This window comes from Ambystoma mexicanum, chromosome 1q, assembly GCF_040938575.1.
Source record: "Ambystoma mexicanum isolate Mex_15411 chromosome 1q, UKY_AmexF1_1, whole genome shotgun sequence".
NCBI classification, from domain to species: Eukaryota; Metazoa; Chordata; class Amphibia; order Caudata; family Ambystomatidae; genus Ambystoma; species Ambystoma mexicanum.
The window spans coordinates 66688351-66709003 of NC_090922.1; the positions used below are offsets into that span (position 1 = coordinate 66688351).

General features: G+C 50.7%; 1 protein-coding gene across 1 annotated transcript in view; it reads right to left on the bottom strand.

Moving 5' to 3' along the window:
• Window positions 1–20653, bottom strand: part of SNTB2 (syntrophin beta 2) — a 471741-nt gene that overhangs the window by 160442 nt on the left and 290646 nt on the right. Inside the window, exon 4 of the mRNA XM_069635541.1 lies at window positions 572–714. Coding sequence (XP_069491642.1) covers window positions 572–714 — 143 coding nt within the window. The remainder of the gene's footprint in view (window positions 1–571; window positions 715–20653) is intronic.

Here is a 20653-nt window from a genome sequence, read left to right on the forward strand (position 1 = left end):
GCTGATGGCATCCACTTCTACATCCAGATTCCCACCAAGTGAGTGGTGATTTGCTTAATACCGTCAAATAAACCACTTCGAAAGCACAGTGTCAACAAATCCAACTGACATTTGTACATGCATTGAGGGGAGCTGAAAATCCTGATCACCACACAAGACTGCAACATCATGAATACCTCAAATTAAATGGAAGAGGAGAAAAGAGACAGGTGTTTGAATTTTATTGGACTCACAGGTTAATAATTGAGCTAGCGCTAATGACAAGAAGTTTTAAAAGGGGTTTAAACAGTTTTAGCATACTACCTTGTCTTTACAGATGTTCTTCACAGTACATCATCCATAAATGGTGTACCCAATTAACTGCAACATTTACATTTCGATATCAACACACCTCACATTATGAACAGATTATAGAGATAAAAGCCAATCATGTTAGTTGCAATGACTAAGCTATCGCAATCACAGGTTTTGTGGGATGGTGGCTTGCCCACTTTACAACCATGGCACAAACGCCTCTGAAAGCAAGCATGAAATGCACCAAGCCACTGAGCCCTAGAATAAGATGTCTTACCTGGTAGCAATAAGAGGGTAGCTCTGGCATGGTGATGCCCAAGCATCTTTTGTCCATGGCATACAATCGTAGAGGAGCAAATCCTTCTCTGTTACAGCCATTACAATGGTTTTCCATTGTGGTCGTCCTCCCTCAAATTTAATCTGAAAAACAAAAGCAAACACATTGAGACCAGATAACCAGTCCTCACAAAAATTATTAATAAGCCTTACAATTAATTCTTCCTGGTTAAGGAAGGTTCACAATCAGCACTAAGAGAAACTATTCAGGTAGACAGGTGAAGTGCAATGTAGGGTAAGTGTGAGCCTCTAAGGGTGGAGGGTGACCCAGGCAAGTGCTGAGGATAGACAGAAGCACGCTGGGGCGATTTGGTGGGAGGTCAGGGCCCGAGGAGGCATAAGGGCCCTGAACACTGTTGGGGAGGAGCTAGCGCCTTCCTGCACCCCCACACCTCCAAGCGCTTTACAATTAGGCAAGACTTCTCTAAGCACTAGAGCACTGAGAAAGCTTTTTTCATGCAAACAATCACACACAGGTGTATGGAGGAAAGGTCTTCAAGACCCCCTCCCGTCCATTCCAAACCTCTCGCAGATTATGATTCGTCCCCCGGCCACCCATGCAACTGTGGCCAGGGATGTGGGATGGCTGCGGGACGACCCATATGGATGCACACCTTGACCAGAATCAGGATTGTACCATAATCCGGCTCCATTTGTTACATGGTACCACAGGCCTCATGGACAAAGGCTGCTTGCAAAGCTGCAGTTCTTCCCTCGAGATCGCGCACAGCGAGCCAGTCACCTCCCTCAGTCCCCTCCCCTCTGCATCCCTGCAGTAGGCCCATTCCCATGGGAAACTAGGCGCGAACAAGCTACATGACAAACACTAACTTTAACCTTTTGCAGTTCATCGCTGACCTATGAATGACCGGGCAAAGGCTTGGGTTTGAGGAGAACAATTCATCTCCACAAACATGACTCGTCCGCTTGCAGACCCCACATTTATGACAGACTGGATAACCCCACCAACCTTCCTCTCGTTTTGAAGTGACAGATACATACCCCTTGCCTGTATGCCATTGCTTCACCCACACTGCTAATCCCTCTGTAAAGGTAATAAATCCCCTCCTGTAGTTGTGTATGAAGGGGCTGATTCTATGAAACGAAACAAGAAGATCTTTACCTATTTTACTGCACATAAAGCTATCGGTTAGATGCCTAGGCCCCATACTGTTGGCCGAATCTTATTCTCTGTCAAACACTCGCACTGATGTATGATATGGAACAAGTTACTTACCTGTAACTGTTGTTCTCCAGCATGGGTCTGGCATGGATTCACATGCTCATGAATATTCCCCGTCGTCAGGCTGGGAATGCTCGGTAAAGAAAAAATCAGTATCAGTTTTGTTTCTGATCTGTCTTTCTTAGTAGTAACCAATCACTGATCTCTGGGTCATACTGCCCCCCAGCCAATGACTGCCCTCTCCCTAAGCCCCGCCTCTGGCAGCCATCCTCAGATTTGGTAGCACGCAAAGTGACAGTATGACCAAGTGAAGAGCCGCAGAGCGGTAGGTGGAAGCTTTTGCATGTGAATCCATGCCAGACCCATGCTGGAGAACAACAGTTACAGGTAAGTAACTTGTCCTTCTCCAGCATGTGGTCTGGCATGGATTCACATGCTCATGAATAAAAGAATACATAGCAGTATACACATGCACAACCACGGGAGGTGGCAAAGGCTCAACATTAAGCATTACATCCAAAACTCAACATTAAGCAATTCTTACTTCCTCACCAGAATCACCTTAGGCGAACAGGTTGCGCAGCACTGCTTGGCCGACCCTGGACTCCTCCCTGGAGTCCCGATCGACGCAGTGAATCTTGTGAAGGTGTGCGTCGACCTCCACGTAGCAGCTCTGCAGATGTCCAGCAGGGGCACACCAGACAGGAACGACGTGGTAGCAGCGATCGCTTTGGTCGAATGGGCTCTCGGACGGCCGGGCAGCGGTCGGTTTGCCAACCGGTGATAGTGCATGATGCAGCCGGAGAGCCATCTGGAAATGGAAGTCTTCGAGAGAGCTTTCCCTTGATTCACAGACCCAAAGTTCACAAACAGTTGTGACGTCTTCCGAAAACTCTTTGTGCGGTCCACGTAGAAGGCGACGGGAAGAAAACTGGTAACACCAAGGGCTCGTTGAGGTGGAAGTCCGACGGCACCTTGGGCATGAAGGAGGGGTGCGTCCTCAGCACCACCCTCGTGTCATGAAAAGTCTAGTATGGAGGCTTGCAAGATAGGGCCTGGATCTCTCCCACTCGTCGTGCGGAGGTGATAGCCACGAGGAACGCTGTCTTCCACGACAGGAACTTCAAAGGCGCCGAATGCATAGGCTCGAATGGGGCCCCCATGAGCCTGGTCAGCACCACATTAAGCTCCCACGCCGGGGCAGGAGCCTTCACCGGCGGGAACAATCGGAATAGTCCCTTCATAAATTCCTTCACCAGGCGATGAGACCATAAGGACGCCCGTCCCGTAGTCCTGGTATATCGGGACATGGCAGCCAGATGTATTTTGATGGAGGCGTGAGCCAGACCAGCTTTGGCCAACGACAGTAGGTACGGTAGTACTTGAGGGGCCATAATCTGCAGAGGGTTAATCTTCAGTGCACGGCACCAGACAGAGAACCTCTTCCACTTATGACTGTAACACTTAAGAGTTGAGGACGCCCTGGCTTTTGCAAGAACCTCTCTGCAGTCAGCCGGGATATCGTACCCTCCAAACCCTAGTGCTGCAGGAGCCAGGCCTGCAAGTTCAGCGACTGTGGGTCGTGATGGAGAATGGCGCCTCCTTCTCTGGAGAGAAGATCTGCGTCTGCCGGCAGCTCGACTGGTGTGGACGTTGACAAGTCCAGAAGGTCCGGGAACCAGATCTGCCTCGGCCACACCGGTGCGACGAGGATCATTCTGCACCTGGACTTCTTAAGCTGGTTGATGAGGCAGAGCAGCAACGGCAACGGAGGGAACGCGTATAGAAACAGGCAGTCCCAGGGGAACGAGAAAGCATCGCCCATGCTGCTCGGATGCGGGAACCTGCTGGCGAACCTCTGGCACTTGGAGTTCGTCGCTGTCGCGAAAAGGTCGATCTGGGGTTTGCCCCATCGTCAAGAGCCGATCCACCTGGTCCTGACGTAGTTCCCACTCGTGCCACGAACACAGCTTCCTGCTGAGTGTGTCGGCGATGGTGTTTTTTATTCCTGCCAAGTGGAAGGGAACCAGCAACATCCCCTGAGCGACGGCCCAGTGCCACAGATCCTGGGCCTCCTTCGATAGGGCTGGGCATCTGGTGCCCCCCTGCTTCCGTATGTAGAACATCGTGGTGGTGTTGTCGGTGAAGATCCTCACCACTTTGTCCTTGAGGGACGGAAGGAACGACTTGAGCACCCAGAACACTGCTCCGAGCTCCAGAATGTTAATGTGGAGAGACCTCTCCTCCGGGAGCCAAAGGCCTCTTGCGTGGAGATCTCCGGTGTGGGCCCCCCAACCCTCCAGAGAGGCATCTGTTGTCACCGTCTCCTGAAACGCTGGGGTTTGAAAGTCCATGCCTGTAGTGAGGTGAGCACGGGTACCCCACCATAGGATCGGCCAACGGAACTCCTCGTCGCAAGGGATCCTGTCCTCGAAGCAGCCCGTCGCCTGAAACCAGCGGGCGTCGAGGAACTCCTGTACCAGACGCATCCGAAGTCTGCAAAGGGGTACCAGATAGATGCATGAGGACATCATCCCGAGGAGGGACTTGATGGACCTCACCCTGGCCACGTCCGTGGCTAGCAGGCGCCGCACCTTGCCCAGGATGGTCTTTGTCCTCTCCTCTGACGGGGAGGCTAATTGCCCCACTGTATCGAGCTTCGCTCCCAGAAACAGTGCTACTTGCGATGGAACCAGGTGGGATTTGGGGTAGTTGATGGCGAACCCCAGTTCCGTGAGCAGCCGGATGGTCCTCGCTGTGTGTTCGACAGCAAGTTCTCTTGTCCTTGCCCAGATTAGCCAGTCGTCCAGGTAGGGGTAGACGTGGATCCCCCTGCAGGCGCAGCCGCGCCGCCACTGATGCCAGGCACTTGGTGAATACCCTGGGTGCTGACTTTAATCCGAAGGGTAGGGCCCTGAATTGGTAGTGGTGTCCCTGAACCACGAACCTGAGAAACTTCCACATCCCCATTCTAAAAGGGCACAGGAAGTAAGCATCCTCCAGGTCCAACGACGATAGGAAGTCGCCCTCCTCCAGCTGTCCCAGCATGTGCTGGAAGGTGACCATCCTGAATTTGTGCACCTTGATGTATTTGTTTAACCGACGCAGGTCCAGGATGGGGCGCCAACCGCCTGACTTCTTTCTGACGAGGAAGTACCTCGAGTACACTCCGGAGCCCCGGATCCACATGGGGACGAGCTCGATGGCACCTTTCTTGAAAATTGCCCTTACCTCCAACAGCAGTTGAGGGACGTGATTCTCCTTCCTGGCCACGGGAAGAATGCAAGGGCACTTCTTTTGGAATTCCAGCGAGTGCCCGTTGGCCAGGGTGTCCAGCACCCAACGGTCGGTGGAGATGGACTCCCACACGCTGATGAACTTCGTCAGCCGGCCTCCCACTGGGGTGCTTCGGTGGGGGCCCGACGACACGGACGGGTCAGTCTTGCTTGGAGGCGGCCTTGCCGCCTTGGCCTCCTTGGCGACGACAGCGGGATCCCCCTTGCTTGCCATGACCTCTGTAGGCCTCCTGGGAAGATGTCAGCCCTCTGAGAATGTTCAATGTCCACCCTTAACCTTTCTCCCCTTTCCTCCTCCTCACCTGAAGATTGGTCTTGAATAGATGATATTTGTGGTCTTCTAGCACAATAATCCTTCTCCTTCTTTCTTCTTTCTTCTTTTTCTGAGAAAGTGTCTCTCACGAAAGGAAGCCACAGTGTACTGCTGTGAATAGCACTACCTGCGGCCCCTCTTCCGGGAGGGACAAACTGGGGAAAAAGCCGTCTGGCACAAAAAACCCCAGAGGTGGAACAGCAACAGCGGAGGTCCGTCGTAAGGATTCCGGGTGAAACAGCAACAGCGGAGGTCCGTCGTAAGGATTCCGGGTGGAAGGCACGGTGAGGTAGCCAATAATGACGGTCAGCGAGAGACCACAGAGCGAAGAAAGAACCGGAAAGGAGTCAGAGCAAAGAAGATAGGAAGAACAAGAGGACCCGAATGAACTGGAAGGTAAGAAGCAGCCCAAAGGGCGACAGAGGAGAAAAAGGACAAATGAAGAAAACTAGTGTCAGCGCAACCGAAAGAAAGCAGTCAGGGAGCTGACCAAGCGGGTTGCAACGCACTGTGTGCCGGGGGACGTGGCAGATAAGCGTTCCAGCTAGCAGAGAAAGAAACACTAGACTGTTACCGCGACGTTCGGGAACGTGGCAGAACTCTACAATGGCGGCCCCCAAGCCGCACCCTGGACCATAATGTCCACGGGAGACGGCGCATGACAGTATGCCCCCTTCCAATGTTGTAACCCCCAGGTTTTCCAGGGTGAGCCCTGTGAAACTTCCGCAATAACCTAGGAGCATGAACAAAGGTAGAGGGTTCCCATGAATCTTCCGCCCTCGAGTATCCCTTCCAGTGTATCAAGTATTCCAAGCGACCTCGCCTGTATCGAGAATCACAAATTTGGGATACCTCAAACTCCGCTTCTTCCTGGGGCGGTGGTTTGAGTGGACCTGAACGGGTAGAGGATCCCTCGGGAGCTTCCCTGAAAAGGGAGGAATGGAAGACAGGGTGACCCTGTGTAAACAGGGAGGCAATTTCAGGCGAAAAGCCACTGGGTTGATCTTGGCCATAATAGGATAGGGTCCGATGAAACGGGGGGAAAGTTTGGAAGGACGAGTCCACCGGGGAAGCTATTTCGTAGAAAGCCACACCCGGGTGCCCACCTTCCACTCCGGCACCATTTGACGGTGACGGTCCGCTTGAGCCTTATTTGTAACTTGACTGTCTAAAAGACTTGACTGGGCGGTCTTGTGAGCCTCCTGAATCTTGGACAACACCCCTTCTACAGTGGGTAGGTTGGATTCAATGGATGGAACAGGGAAAATCGTGCCGAGGATGAAACCCATAAGTACAGTAGAATGGAGTGAGCCCAGTAGCGGAATGACGGGTGTTGTAGGAAAACTCCACCGTGGGAAGAAGAGAGACCCTGAGGCATAGTGGGGCGGCATCGGTGACTCGGTACTTCTTCTCGTACCTGTCCCTCTTGGCGGGTGTCGTGGAAGGGTTCTTGAGGACAGCAAGCCCCTCGTCCCAGATGTCGTCGAGCAAAGGCACCGCGAGGAACGTCTTCCTCTTGGCCTCTCGTCGTTGGTAAAGAAAGCCTTGTTTTTTTTGTTCTTCTGGGCAGAGCTGGAAGAGCTCGGATGCCCTGGTTATCATGGCGTGAAAGGAGCCAATTTCGTCGGCTGGAGAAGCCCGAGGGGGGGTGATGACGGGATGTCCGCTGTGTCATCGCCGCCGTCGTCGTCGTCCGCCCCTGTCGCTGTATCTGTCGCTGTATCCTCTCTGGGGTCCGGCGAGGGGGATGAGGGGTCCACAGGCCTCGCGGGCACGAAGGGCGGAGAGGGGTGGACTCTCCTCCGCTTGTTCGGAGGGTTTCCCCGACGGGCGTGGTTCTGGATCCTCCATCGGGGTCCATGGTAATCTCGTCCTCATCTTGGTACATAAGGATTGGATCGCCAACAAAATGGCCACTGAGCTATCCTGGGGCTCGGGTAATGGCTGCGACGGACGGGATGGCCGCTCCACTGGGCCCTCTTCGTCGCTATCTTCGATCACCTCAGCGGGGACCGCCCCCCTGGGATCGAACCTTCTTGAACCTCTCGTTGAGGCCTATGAACCTCTCGTTGAGGCCCTTCTCGGTTTCCACCAGCTCCTCCTCAAAGGCTCATTCGAGTCTGTAATGGCCACCACCCCCCCTTTTTTCCGCCGGGGACTTCACGGGGGTCTTAACGATGGGCTGGAAAGAGGATTCCCTCCGCGGTGGCAAGGATACTCTGGGCCCAGAGGCCGATTCCACTGGCGTGGTCTCAGCCGGCTTCGCCAGGGTCGCAGCGACCACTTCAAAAGAGGCTTTTGCTGGCTGGATCAAAGCCCTCACCACCTTAGGTGCGTCCTGGGCCTTCGCCTTGGGGGGAGGGTCAGCACCTCGCTCCCCCTTCGACATCGACTGGGGCCGCTCCAGCAGCTTACCCGGGTTCGCAGACTTCCTCTTCCCCCAAACCAGAGCGCTGGCTCGTGGTTGAACGTGTCGGGGAAGTCACGCCCTGCCTGGCAGCCGAAGAGCCCGACCTTTCGACGCTCCCGGTGCCCGCGGACTCGCGGTGCTTGGCCTTCTGTTGGGCCCCCGTTGCCGGGGTGCCCTCACAGGACTTAGAAGCCCCCTCAGACTTTCTTCGCCTTCTCACCTGCTGTGCCCTTCCCCAGCCAGGTGGCGAGGCGGGAACGACGATCTTGTTTGGTCCGTTCCGAAAGGTTCTTGCAGAACGCACAGTCCTTCTCCACGTGCGTCTTGTCCTCATGAAGGCAGTAGAAACATTGCGAATGCTCGTCCTCCTTGAAAACGTTTTGTAATCCGCATCCAGGGCAGCACCTGAACGGCTTGGATCCGGGCGTCGAGTTTCCCTTGTCCTGGGCCATGTCCATTGAGGTAGGCCGCAGATCTTCCGGAGAAGCGTAAACTCGACGAAAACTTCACCCTTGAGGGGCGTAGAAGAATTCCGAAACGGGTCCCCGTTATCTGAAGTAGAAACGGTGGAGCTTGAGGCTCGATTAAACCGAAAAAATGAGAAAATCTCCTGAAAAAGCACGAAAACTCAGGAAAAACTCAAGAGCTAAAGCACGAGGACTCCCAACACTTGAGCGTGCAGTAAAAATCTGAGGATGGCTGCCAGAGGCAGGGCTTAGGGAGAGGGCAGTCATTGGCTAGGGGCAGTATGACCCAGAGATCAGAGATTGGTTACTACTAAGAAAGACAGATCAGAAACGAAACTGATACTGATTTTTTCTTTACCGAGGATTCCCAGTCTGACGACAGGGAATATTCATGAGCATGTGAATCCATGCCAGACCCCATGCTGGAGAAGTTAATTTACTTGTTCGATATGATGCAAGGCACACGATCCAGATGCTCACTGGTTTCCCAATATATGTATGATTTTCAAACATGTTCAACTAGCATACAGTTCTAAAATGTTTATAATGCAAAAACGGTAAAGCCACAAGGCTGTTGTAGATGGAGTTTATTTTGTAACATATTTGTGATAAACATAAACGTGTAACCTATATTATGATCAAAGTTTGCATATTATTCAATGTACCTGCAACTACACTAACCTAGCTCTACCCTGCATCCTAATGATTCATATGTAATCCCGCAAGGTGGACAGGCATCAGGCCAAAGCGCCTTCTCTCCCCTCTCCTGCAGCGCTGCACACTCAGCCCCCACCGTCCTCCCCCCTCATGCCGGACTGATGGATAGATGCCCTTGCTCTGATGCTACAAATGTAACCTCTCACCCTTTCGCTGAGCCTGCACCAAGCATCCACCTTCCCCTCAACCCCCTGACCCGTGATGTCAATATGAACTTGCCGCGCACCCCCAGACTCTAGTTAAAGTAGTATGGGCAACAAGCACCTCACATCAATGGCTTTTTAAGTAACATCACAGGCCCCTGTGCCGTGTACCACCCCAGCTCATCCCGGACCCATGTCCTCCAGTGTGGCAATATATTTCTCTCATGATAACAACCATAAATAAGTAACTGTCTTAAGAGATGTAACGGAATGGTTGAGGAGTGTGACAACAATCTCATGAATTAGTTTGCCACCTGGACCTATGTAGTCTCACTTTTATTGTTCAGGTCAGATGGGTAGCAATATATCTCTTATGTGTTAAACGAGATAGATGACGGTTGAAGTATGCGTGGCCACAAGGGCAAATGTCAAGTAGGGTAAATTGTAGCAGCTCATGACATCACCGACCCTGCACTCCACCCCAAAGAGCCCAGGTGATCCGTGCACCCCGCACTGGCACCACGTGGATTTCCACCAATCCTGGAGCAGCGTTCTTAAACATTGTATATAGCCTAGTTTATGCCACCCAATCCCAAAAACGTATGTGCCCAATATAGATTACCTCATTGATGACGTTATTTTGTAATAAATATGAATGTCTATCGTTAGGCAGAGCGCTCTCGGAGTTTGCAGAGTTCTCTGCTTGCCCTATTTGGTTTTGGATAAACTTTACTTTTGATCTTCACCCGCACTTGGTCCTGGTCTCATTCCCTCCTGTGGTGTGTCCATTATTGACTCTCCTTGGGGAGTAGTTCTTGTATTTGTAGGGATGCTCCCTTTCACAGGTGTGGCAAGGCACTAAATGAATATAGTTGGTATTTAAATATAAGGTGTAAATAACTATTAGCTGAATGAATTTGTAAAAATGTTAAATTGTATATGATTTTTCTCAGAGCATGGTAAAGAGAAGAATCCTCTGTGCCAAAAGGAATTTAGCCTGTGCTAAAAATAGACTACAGGCATTGCCTGGTGTCTGCTAGCTCTGGTAGAGCACACAAAGTGGCTGAGCAGCTGTTTCCTATCCATCCAAAACCCATGTAGACTAAAAGACTTAATGCACAACATACCGAGTACTATGGAAACAAGGTTTTGTGGGGGAATTACTGGACCAGATAAAATAGTATATTGAGTGAAGTAGGGAGAGTATGGCGGGAAGGTGTGTTTATATATAAATGTTTGTAATATAGCAAAATTATGATAAACAGGAGCTACAATGTATTCCTGCACAGGCAGCAGTATGCTAAGTAATGTGTCCTAAATGGAAACCCGGCCATGCAAGAAGGAAGACAGCAGCATCCCTTGCAAGGAAGGACAGTTTTGGATGAACCATGCCAGTATCCAGTAACTAAGTTGAACGTTATATAAAGCTCCTCCTTAGCACCAGAAGCCAGCCACAGAAGGACAAAATGCTAGTCGGGGGGCAGAGTCCTTTGGCCTCCTGCCCCCCCATCCTCATCCTCATTTCTGGACAGATAAAATGTGTTATCCTTGCAATATAAAGACTCTTGGCTTTAATTCCTTAGAGGGGTGAACTTTAATCTGGTGTGATCGTGATTAAAGGTACCCCAATATAATTAAGGGGTACCCCTGTAAGTTGGGCTACCTTTCAGTGGTGACCTTTGACGTGATCTTAGTTTTGCCCTTGTGCTTTGCGAAGCCCCAGGCCAGTCAGCCACGCCCATCTATAGTGACTGGTCCCCTAAATCATAAAACACGCATTTCCTTAGCGGTTTTAGTAGAAGCCATTTTAAAAGAAATCCTCTCCACTCATGAAGCAGGGCATAGCTCCAGAAAGACAGGTCAGCATGGGACTTCGTAATGGAGGAAAACTCAAGTGAAGCACGCCCATGTGCGTATACTCTTGCAAGTGATAACATGGGAATACGTATGTATGATAGGGTGATGTGAATGATGTACGAGGTCAATGGAATAGATGGAATAGGACTTTTTGGGGGATGTATTATGGAATAGGACTTTTGGTGATGTATAATTAATAGGATTTTTGGTGATAAGGAATAGAGTGGATAGAATGTCAGGTGATGTGCTGAGGAGTAGATTGGATAGGAGGTGGGTTATGTATTGAAATTGTCGCGCATTTCTGTTTTTCTACTTTTTATAAATGAAAAAGGGATCCTCAGCATATAAAAGACTGTGATCCTCAGCCATAACAGGTTGAGAAGGTAGTACCACGCATTATTCTTTCAAGACGATAGAAGCAATAGGTGGTATTACAAAGGATATAAGGAAAAACAGTAGTGGCTCGGTATAAGGAATGGGCCTGGATTTTTGTCAATTATTTTTGTATATTTTCTCTTGCTGTCTTTTGTGGTAAAAAAGGAAAGAAGGAGGATGAGTCGCTGTGTATGTGTGAAATCAAAGTGGAAAATGTGTGAAATCAAAGCAGAGAAAGTATGAGGGGGTTGTGGAAAAAGTGGGTTCATCTGTATTTTTGTGTAACGCGCAGCAGAGTGTGCAGTATAATAGTTGGGTCCAAGTGAAGCATTAGGGATGAGCACAACATTATGGAGGAACAAACTCCCCTAAACGCATGCATAGGGTTCTGCCACTGTATTGTGCAGAATAAATAAACAATGTATAGTAGAAAGGAAGGGGTGCTGTCCTGTTCCTGGACATAGCAGGGCTCCCATAACAGAAGGGAGCCTTTTTTTACCTGTAACTCGATTACTCCAGCGTTGGTATCTTTCATGGATGCACATGCTGTGAATATTCCCCGTCGTCAGGCTGGGAAACCTCGATAACTTTAATATAACGGTTTTCCTATGGAAAACTTGACACCGAGTGTCCGATCAACGTCTTTATGAGTGCTTTAGGCTGCCCCAATAGGACGTCCACTATAAATAGCACCGCCCCCACAGCTTCCCTTCAGATTTTAACCTCGCCAAAAGGAGGAAACCTGAAAGTATGTTTGCCTGGTGGGTGAGGTCAGAGGGCACATGTGAATCCATTAAAGATATCAACGCTGGAGAAATGGAGTTACGGGTAAGAAACAACTCCCTTCTCCAGCATTGGATCTTTCATGGATTCACATTTTGTGAATAGACTACATAGCAGTAAGAGAACCTGGAGGTGCATCACAAGCAAGCAAGCCCTATGCCCCCAGACAACAGCAACCACCAATAGAAAACATCCATGTTCAGTGATGATGACCGAAACACACTGAGGAAAAACAAACCAACAAATCCCCCCCCCCCCCCCCCCCCCCTGGAAGCTGCAGGGCTTACCTTATTGGAACAGGCATTGGAGGATTGCACGTCCCACCTGCACATCCTCTGCATGTTACTGACCCAGACAGTAGTGTCTAGTGAAGGTGTGCGGTACCACCCATGTGGCTGCTTGGCAAATCTCATTGAGTGAAATGCACGCCCACAGTACCGCCGCCGACGCTGCGGCACTTGTAGAATGGGCTTTGGGAGTCGACTGCAATGGCTTGCCTGCTATCTCATGGAAGAAGGAAATCGTAGCTGGGACCCAACGGGAAAGCCCCTGCTTCGAAATCTGCTTCCTATTGTTGATGGGGCCGAAAGCCACAAACAGTTGTCTTGAAGTCCTGAGGGACCGAGTCCTGTCCAGATAAAACTTCAAAGCCCGCTTGACATCCAACAAATGCAGCGCCTTCTCCGCTGGAGTGGTCGCCTTTGGAAAAAAGGTGGGTAAGGCTATTGTCGCGTTCCTGTGAAACTCCGTCGGAATTTTAGGAATAAGTTGAGGATTTGTAGACACGAGCACCTTGTCGCGCATGAGCCGCAGGTACGGCAGGTCGATGACCAGAGACTGAAGTTCGGAAACCCACCTTGCATACGCAATGGGCACCAGAAAAACGACCTCACATGAGAAACCTCCCCGCCGTCGTGGACAGAGACTCAAATGGTGGCTTCATGAGGGCCAAGAGAACCAAACCAGACCGGAGAAAACCTCTTTCTCGGGGGAAATGTTCTGAAGAGGCCTGTGAGAAAATGCTTAATCAAGCAGTCAATGAACAGAGGTGCTGAGTTGAGCCGCCTTCTGAATCTGGAGATGGCAGCCAAACTAACCTAAATCGATGAAAACGGCAGACCCCCCCACCCCCTTCGCCAACAGCAGAAGATAAGGTAGGAGAGGCTTGGGTGACACCTGCAAAGGCTGCAATTCCGGCTGCTGCAAACACCAGGCACAGAATTGTTTCCACTTTTGACTTTAAGACACGTTGGTAGAAGGCGCCCTTGTGGCTGCCGAGATGCGGCGACAGTCCAGCGGAATTCCTCAGGTTTCATAATTCAGAATGTTCAGGAGCCACGCAGTAAGACTGAGGTAACCCGGGTTGTGATGCCACAACATACAGTCGCTTTGTGACACCAGATCTGGCTCTGACCCCAGATGAAGGGGGCCTTCCACCACCAGGTGAAGCAGGTCTGAGAACCACGTTTGTTGAGGGCAAAACGGGGCCACCAGGATCACTTTGCACGGAACCTTGCGCACCGTCTGGTTCGTCCTCCAAATCAGAGGAAACAGAAAATGCATACGCGAATAGACCCATCCATAGGAATGAAAAGGCGTCCCCCCCCCCCTCCCCTTGAGTCCGGCTAGACAACCCTGCTGGCGAAGAGACTGCATCGTTTGTTCTCTGGGCTGGCGAATAAGTCCAGAAGGGGAGATCCCCATTTCTTGAACATCCTTGCCACCTGACTGTCCTTTAGCCGCCAATCATGCATCTGAACCGGTGCCCTGCTGAGGGCATCCGCCGGCATGTTTTGAACCCCCGGCAAATAGTAAGCCACTAGGTGAATCTTGTGTGCTATGGGCCAGTGCCAAACAGTCTGCGTCTCCTTGTATAGGGGCTGGGAACGCATGCCCCCTGTTTGCAGAGCTAAAACATTGCAGTGTTGTCCCTCAGAATCCACACCACCGAGCCCTGAATGCGGGGCAGAAACTACCTCAGAGACCAGTGTACCACCCTCAACTCTAGAACGTTGATGTGCAACAAAGCCTCCTCAAGGGACCATAGGTCTTGAACCCGAAACTGGTTGAGATGAGCACTCCAGCTCACCTGGGAAGCGTTCGTGATAATCCTGTACGGGAAATCACGCTCCACCAGGGACATACCCCTCACAACGTTGCCGTAGCGAGTCCACCACTGCAGGGCGTCTGTCAGCTCTTGGGATATGAGAACCTTGTCGGTCCAGGACCCTAGGACCTGTGACCAACTTGAAGCGAAAAACTCCTGCACTGCCGCATGAACAGCCGACAATTCGGGATGAGTGGGCAGCAGAGTCTGTAGGCTCTGTCTCTCTTCTAACCATTCTGTTACTCTTCCTACTCTCTACCGGCCCCCTTTTTTCTCTCCAATTGGGCTGACTTCTCCTGCGCCCTCCTGGCCTCTACCTCTCAACTCCTCGGTGATATCAACATCCATCTTGATTCTCCCTGTTCCTCAACTGCACTCTTTTGCGACCTGTGCGATTCACTATCCCTCTCTATCCTCCCCTCCGGCCCTACTCACTCTGCTGGCCACACACTTGATGTCTTGATCGCCTCTGGGCTCCCCCTTTCTACTCCCCTCGCCACTCCTCTCTCCCGGATTGATCACTGCCTCCTCTCCCCTCATCTTTCCATCCCCTCCCCTCTAGCCATGCTTACCTGTTATGCTCACCTGGTCTCTGCAGGGATGTTGGGCAGCCCTCCCAGGAAGTAGAGCCCCCTCCCCCCCATCTGCTTTCTGCCGCTGCAAATAGGCTGTAGGCTGCTGCGATTAATTGGAACACTGCTCCTGCGTAGATATGAGAGGATGTAAGTTTGCTGGCCTGTGAGTGAATTCCCTCTCGAACCCTTCTTCCCATAGCGTGGTTTCCGTGAGCATGCATCGACCCATTAAGGCTCACCTGTTGATCATTAATGGCGAGCTCTCCGTCCTGCTACTTCCGGCAGGGGCGCATTTAGGGTGAGGACCGAGTTCCTTCACTGGTCCTTCACACGTGGTGTCCAGTCCAGCTGCGACTATTCCACACCTTTCTGGTAAGTGTCTTTCAGTTTTCTATTTGTCTTGAGGTATTTGTATTGTCTTTCTCACAGCCTGTTGTCAGCTCTGTAATAATGTCCATCTTTCTCCCAAATAGGTGCGATTGCAGCCCAGCAGAGCTACAGAGCACGAGGTGGCTCCAGATGAGGAGCAGAGGATCCTGCGGCGGTCCAGCAGCAGGTAAGTGAGCTTTTAATGATAAGCGCGAAGAATTTAGCCAGAGCGACCTCAAACTGAAAGTTCGTAATGTCTAACCTTGCCTTTTGTCCTTTTACAGGGTACGCCTTTGTGGATGAAGATGTCGTGCTGCGGTGCCCAGAGCTGAAGTCCTGCGTTCCGGAGGATGTAGAGGATGTCGTGCTGCGGTGCCCAGAACTGAAGTCCTGCGTTCGAGGATGAAGAATGGACGCCAGGCTCAGCGGTGAAGAATGGAGGTGAATGTTGACTCCAGGAGGTAAGCGTATGGGCAGGAGACTGGATTCCCAAAGGCAAGTGCTGCTTTATCCCAGGTGGCGGTGAGCGTTACGCTGCATGCGAATGCAGATTAACGCAAAGCGTGCACCTTGGTTGGGTTGGCTTTTATAGCTGAGCTCTTAAGGCCACGCCCGCTAGTTCTGTTCTGCTTGCCACACCCAGCCACTCCTTGAAGTTGCAAGTGCAGCTTATAGATGGAAAGTTGCACGTGCAGCTCAAGATGGAAAGCCACACCCGGACTGACTGTACACACTTGGAAAGTTCCTGAAAAGCACTCCTGCCCATAATAAAGAGTCTTGCTTATGGTTCTCCGTGAGCCTGGCGCCAAAGGTGCCACGACTGAGTCCAACCGGGCCCCCTGTGTATAAACGTCCCAAAGGGACGTGCGTGAACCATGTTACCCCTTGTTCCCACAACCTTGCGGTGCAGCTCCCGTGATCCTAGGCAAGTGGCCATGACACTACCCCAAGATTGCCACCCACCTTCTCGGACATCCGGCCCATGAAGCGTGTGTCAGTCGAGGCTTTTGCTGTCATCTTCTCACCCCCTCCCTCACCCCAGGCTGACTCCCACCCTGACACAGCCCTGTCCTCTATCTCTGCTACTCCTGATGCTCCTGCCCCTTCAAAGGGATCCGTTTGAAGCACAAAGTCGAGTGCAATTCTTGGTATGGCTATGACCTAGCTACACTTAAACGTTAGCGTAGGGCGGGCGAGAGGAAATGGAGAGCTTCTTGGTCATCCTCTGACAAAATGGCCCGCCACCTGTTCCAAAGGCAATACCGACTCTCTGTACGCACCAAGAAGCGAGCCAACATTCAAGCCTGTGTCTCTGCGGCATCTAACGACTCAGCCAAACTCTTTAAAATCTGCAAAGAGCTGGCCAACCCTGCTGCAGTATCCACCCCTCCTCTTGCCCCTCAGGCACTTTGCAATGCCCTTGTCTCACACTTGATCTCTAAAACCCAGAACATCTTGTCCACACTCTGATCCACTCCTCTGCTTGATGACCCACCTTCAGCTAACCCCCCTCCCTCTTTCTCCTTGTTTCCTCTCTTCCCCCCTGATGAGGTCGCTAGACAAGTCCGATCTATGAAAGCCTCATCAAAACGAATCCATCCCTGTTCCTCTAAAACCATTAAGGACCACATCGATCCCCTCGCTCCGGCCCTTGCCGATTTCTGCAACCTCTCTTTTGCCTCTGGATCTTCCCCTCCCCTCTGATGCACTCCCTTGTGCATCCTCTCCTCAAGAAACCCACAACTGATCCTTCCTGTCCGGCTAACTATCGCCCAATTTCTATTACTCCGTTTTTGGGTAAGCTCCTGGAAAAGCTTGCCATCTCTCAGCTTAACCTTCATTCTGACTCTGTTGGCTCTCTCCAGGACCACCAATCTGGCTTCAGCGCTGCCAGAAGCACAAACTGCTCTCCTGAACCTTCATGAGGACCTGCTCTCCAACCTTGACTCTAACATTCCCTCTGTCCTGATCCTACTTGATCTCTCCTCTGCTTTCGACACGGTCAACCATACCACCCTTCTCAATCGTCTCCGTGACAACCTGGGTATCACTGATCAGGCTCTGGTCTGGCTGACCTCTTTTCTCTCTGATCGACCCTCACAGGTACAACTTGGGTCCTTCCTATCTTCTATCTCCCTCTCTACCTGTGGTGTATCTCAGGGGTCTAACCTCTCGCCCTGGCTTTTCAACCAATACCTGGCAACTCTCGCCTATTGCATTTCGATTTTCTGCTCAAATTTCCAGTGCTATGCTGATGACTCCCAACTCATTTTCAGGCTTCCTTCAGCCTCCTCCTAACCCTCCCTCATCTCTGACCGTCTAACTGCCATTCAAAATTGGTGTGCCGCCAAAGATCTTTGTTTTAATGCCAACAAGACGGAGATCCTCCTCATTGGTACACGCTCTCCATCCTTTCCCCTCCCTCTCTGGCCGGCCTCCCTTGGCCCTCCTCCGAAGCCAAGAACCTCGGTTTCATCTTTGTCTCCACACTTTCCTTCACCGCACACATCTCTGACGTCTCTAAAAAGTCAAACTTCTTGCTGCACCCCCTTAGAGGTACTCTTCCTTTCCTCTCCTTCCCTCAGAAGCTCACTGTCTCCCAAGCTCTGATTCTCTCTAGGTTGGACTACTGCAATAGCCTCTTTCTAAATCTACCTGCCTCCACTCTGTGCCCTTTACAACTAATCCAGAAAAGGACTGCAAGACTTGTCCTTGGCCTCAAGCCCTGGGATTATATCTCTGAAGCTTTGAAATCCCTTCTTTGGCTCCCAGTGGATGCAAGGATTACATTTAAAACCCTTTGCATTGGCCACCAGGCTTTCTGGGGCATGGGTCCATAAATACCTCCCCTCTCGAACCCTTCGCTCCTCTACCTCTAACTCCCTCAGGGTCAGTCGTTTTTCAAAGAAACAAGCTGGGGGTAGATCTCCGTCTTCGGCTGGAGCTTCCCTTTGGAACTGCCTCCCTGCCAACTTGAAACTTGAGGAGAACCATGTACAGTTCCGGAAGCTCCTCAAGACCTTCCTCTTCGCTTCCGCCTTTGCCTCGTTTCTCCCCTGCTGATCTGCTTTCTCTCTCAGCACTGTGCACCTGGCCACCCTCTGTCCTTAGGGCCCAGGTACCTGCTCACCCTGCCAATCTCCTGCACTGCCTCCGGCCACCCCTTGCACTGGGGCCTGTATCTGTAGCCATACATACCCCACCCACTCTTCTTTTGCACTTCTCAGATACACCCGATCTGACTAACCTAGCTCTACCACTGTTTTTTTTACCTTATTTACTTATTATTTATTTTGTTCTCTCCTATGCTGTGCACTTTCCAATCTCTCCCCCACCCTCCATGCACTTTCCCCCTTTTCCCTTCCCCATGCATTTGTGCATTCTCAATGTCACTGGGCCTAGTAAGATCGTTGTTTGTTTCTCCCCCGTCACCCTCCCCTTGCCTGGTCGCGCTCTGAAACACCTGTGCATGAGCGCGATATAAATACAAATATCATATCATGCAGGAGGCCATGGTGCCGAGAAGGGACATGTATGCTCGGACCGTGAGGACCTCGCCATGGATAACAGCTTCTTGATCCTTTCTTTTTTTTTGGATAAAACTTGATTGTTTTATAGCAAATTACATGCAAAACAACAAACAACAAATTGAGGTTATCAACTGCTGCCCTCCACTGCTAACCATTGAAATCATACATTAATCAAAGTAATGGTCTTTTAAAAATAGCAATTTACATCCTTGTTCAATGACCAAGTGCACACAGTTTCCATGGCACAGTGCCACAGTCTACACAGGTTATTCAAATTAGTTATTAAGTCGGTGAGCATCTTCCCATTTTTGCCTTACTTTTTGCAACTTCTCAGGACAACCTCTAGCGGTATACACTCAAAGTTCCATTGCGAAACAAACATCCACATCTGTCGTCCATTTTTCATAGCTTGGTGTCACATCAGATCCCCAGAGTTGCACTATGTTCCTTTTTATCAGCGCGGTGGTGGTAGACAGAAACAGTTTCTCATATCTCGACAATTCACCCTCATCCTCCACCCCCAACGGTAGCAGTTTCGGATCTCTGGGGGATCGTTCTGCCCATGACCCTCAATTTGTTACAGAATGCCTGCCAGTATTGTTGAATGTGAGTGCACTCCCACAGTATATGGAAGAAGGTGCCTTCCTCATTTTGACAGCGCAGACAGGCTGGATCATTGATCTTGCCCCATCTAAAGAGTGCCACTCTTAGGTGATATATTCGATGTAGTATCTTCAATTGGATTAGCCCGAGTCTGGATGAGATGGAAACCTCTCGGGGGAACATTAATGAGGAGACCAATTCCTCCAGCAGTATGACACCCACATCCCTTTCCCATTTGGCCTTCAAACTTGATAGCTCAGTTGTGGCAAAAGAGGTTATGGCGCTGTACAGGACCAATGTCATCTTGTGTTTGATCTGTTCTGGGAATAAATTACGTTCCATTGGGGTATAGTCTGGCATATTGATCAAATCAGGGAGGTGGGCCTGCAATCCATGTTTCAGCTGAGTATAGTGGTACTGTTCGGTTGGCGGGAGACTGAATCGGGAGGCTAGGTCTGCAAACGGGATCACGCTACTTTCCTTCACGACATCTCCAATTTTTAGTATTCCTTGCCTTGACCAAGTGGGCCATTTGTGGAGTCCATTCACTCCGGGAGATTCCTATTGTTCCAAATTGGTTGTACCTGGGTCGGCCTATTCTCCCATCCTATACGTTTGTGTGTATCGGCACATATTTGCGTTATGTGTAATTGCATAGTTGGGGCTTCCAGTCGGTTCTCCCTACGGTAGAGATATTTCATAATGAGTTTCTCCAGTGGGTCGGATTCTAACGACCTATTATGCGGTAGTGAGGTATCCCCGTGTAGTTTGTCATTTATGACTGCCATCTGGCTGGTCCAATAGTATGTCTGCAAACAGGGAAGGCCGATCCCACCTTTCCATATGGACCTCTGAAGGGTAGTGAGAGCTAAACGTGGATGTCCCCCTACACCACAACACCTTCCTGAGTGTCCGATCTATTTTATGAAATTCGCTTTGCGGAATGTGTAGTGGAGCGTTTTGCAGTATGTATAGGAATCGGGGCAGGATCATCATTTTAAAGAGCGCTGCTCTGCCCTGCATCGTCAGTGGCAGGGTGGAACAGTGTCGGACGTTCTCTGTGAATCTCGTCATTACCGGATGTAAGTTTTTAGGCACGTAATCATTAAGATTATTTGTGATTTGTATACCCAAGTACCTAAATTGTTCCCTTTGCATTCGGTAGGGGCAGTCATCTGGCACCACATCCTCTGCCTGTCCAACTGGAAATAGTATGGACTTGGATCAGTTGACACGCAGGCCGCTGAAAGCACTGTATCTTTCCAAAAGGCGTGTCACAATGGAGCAGGATCTGA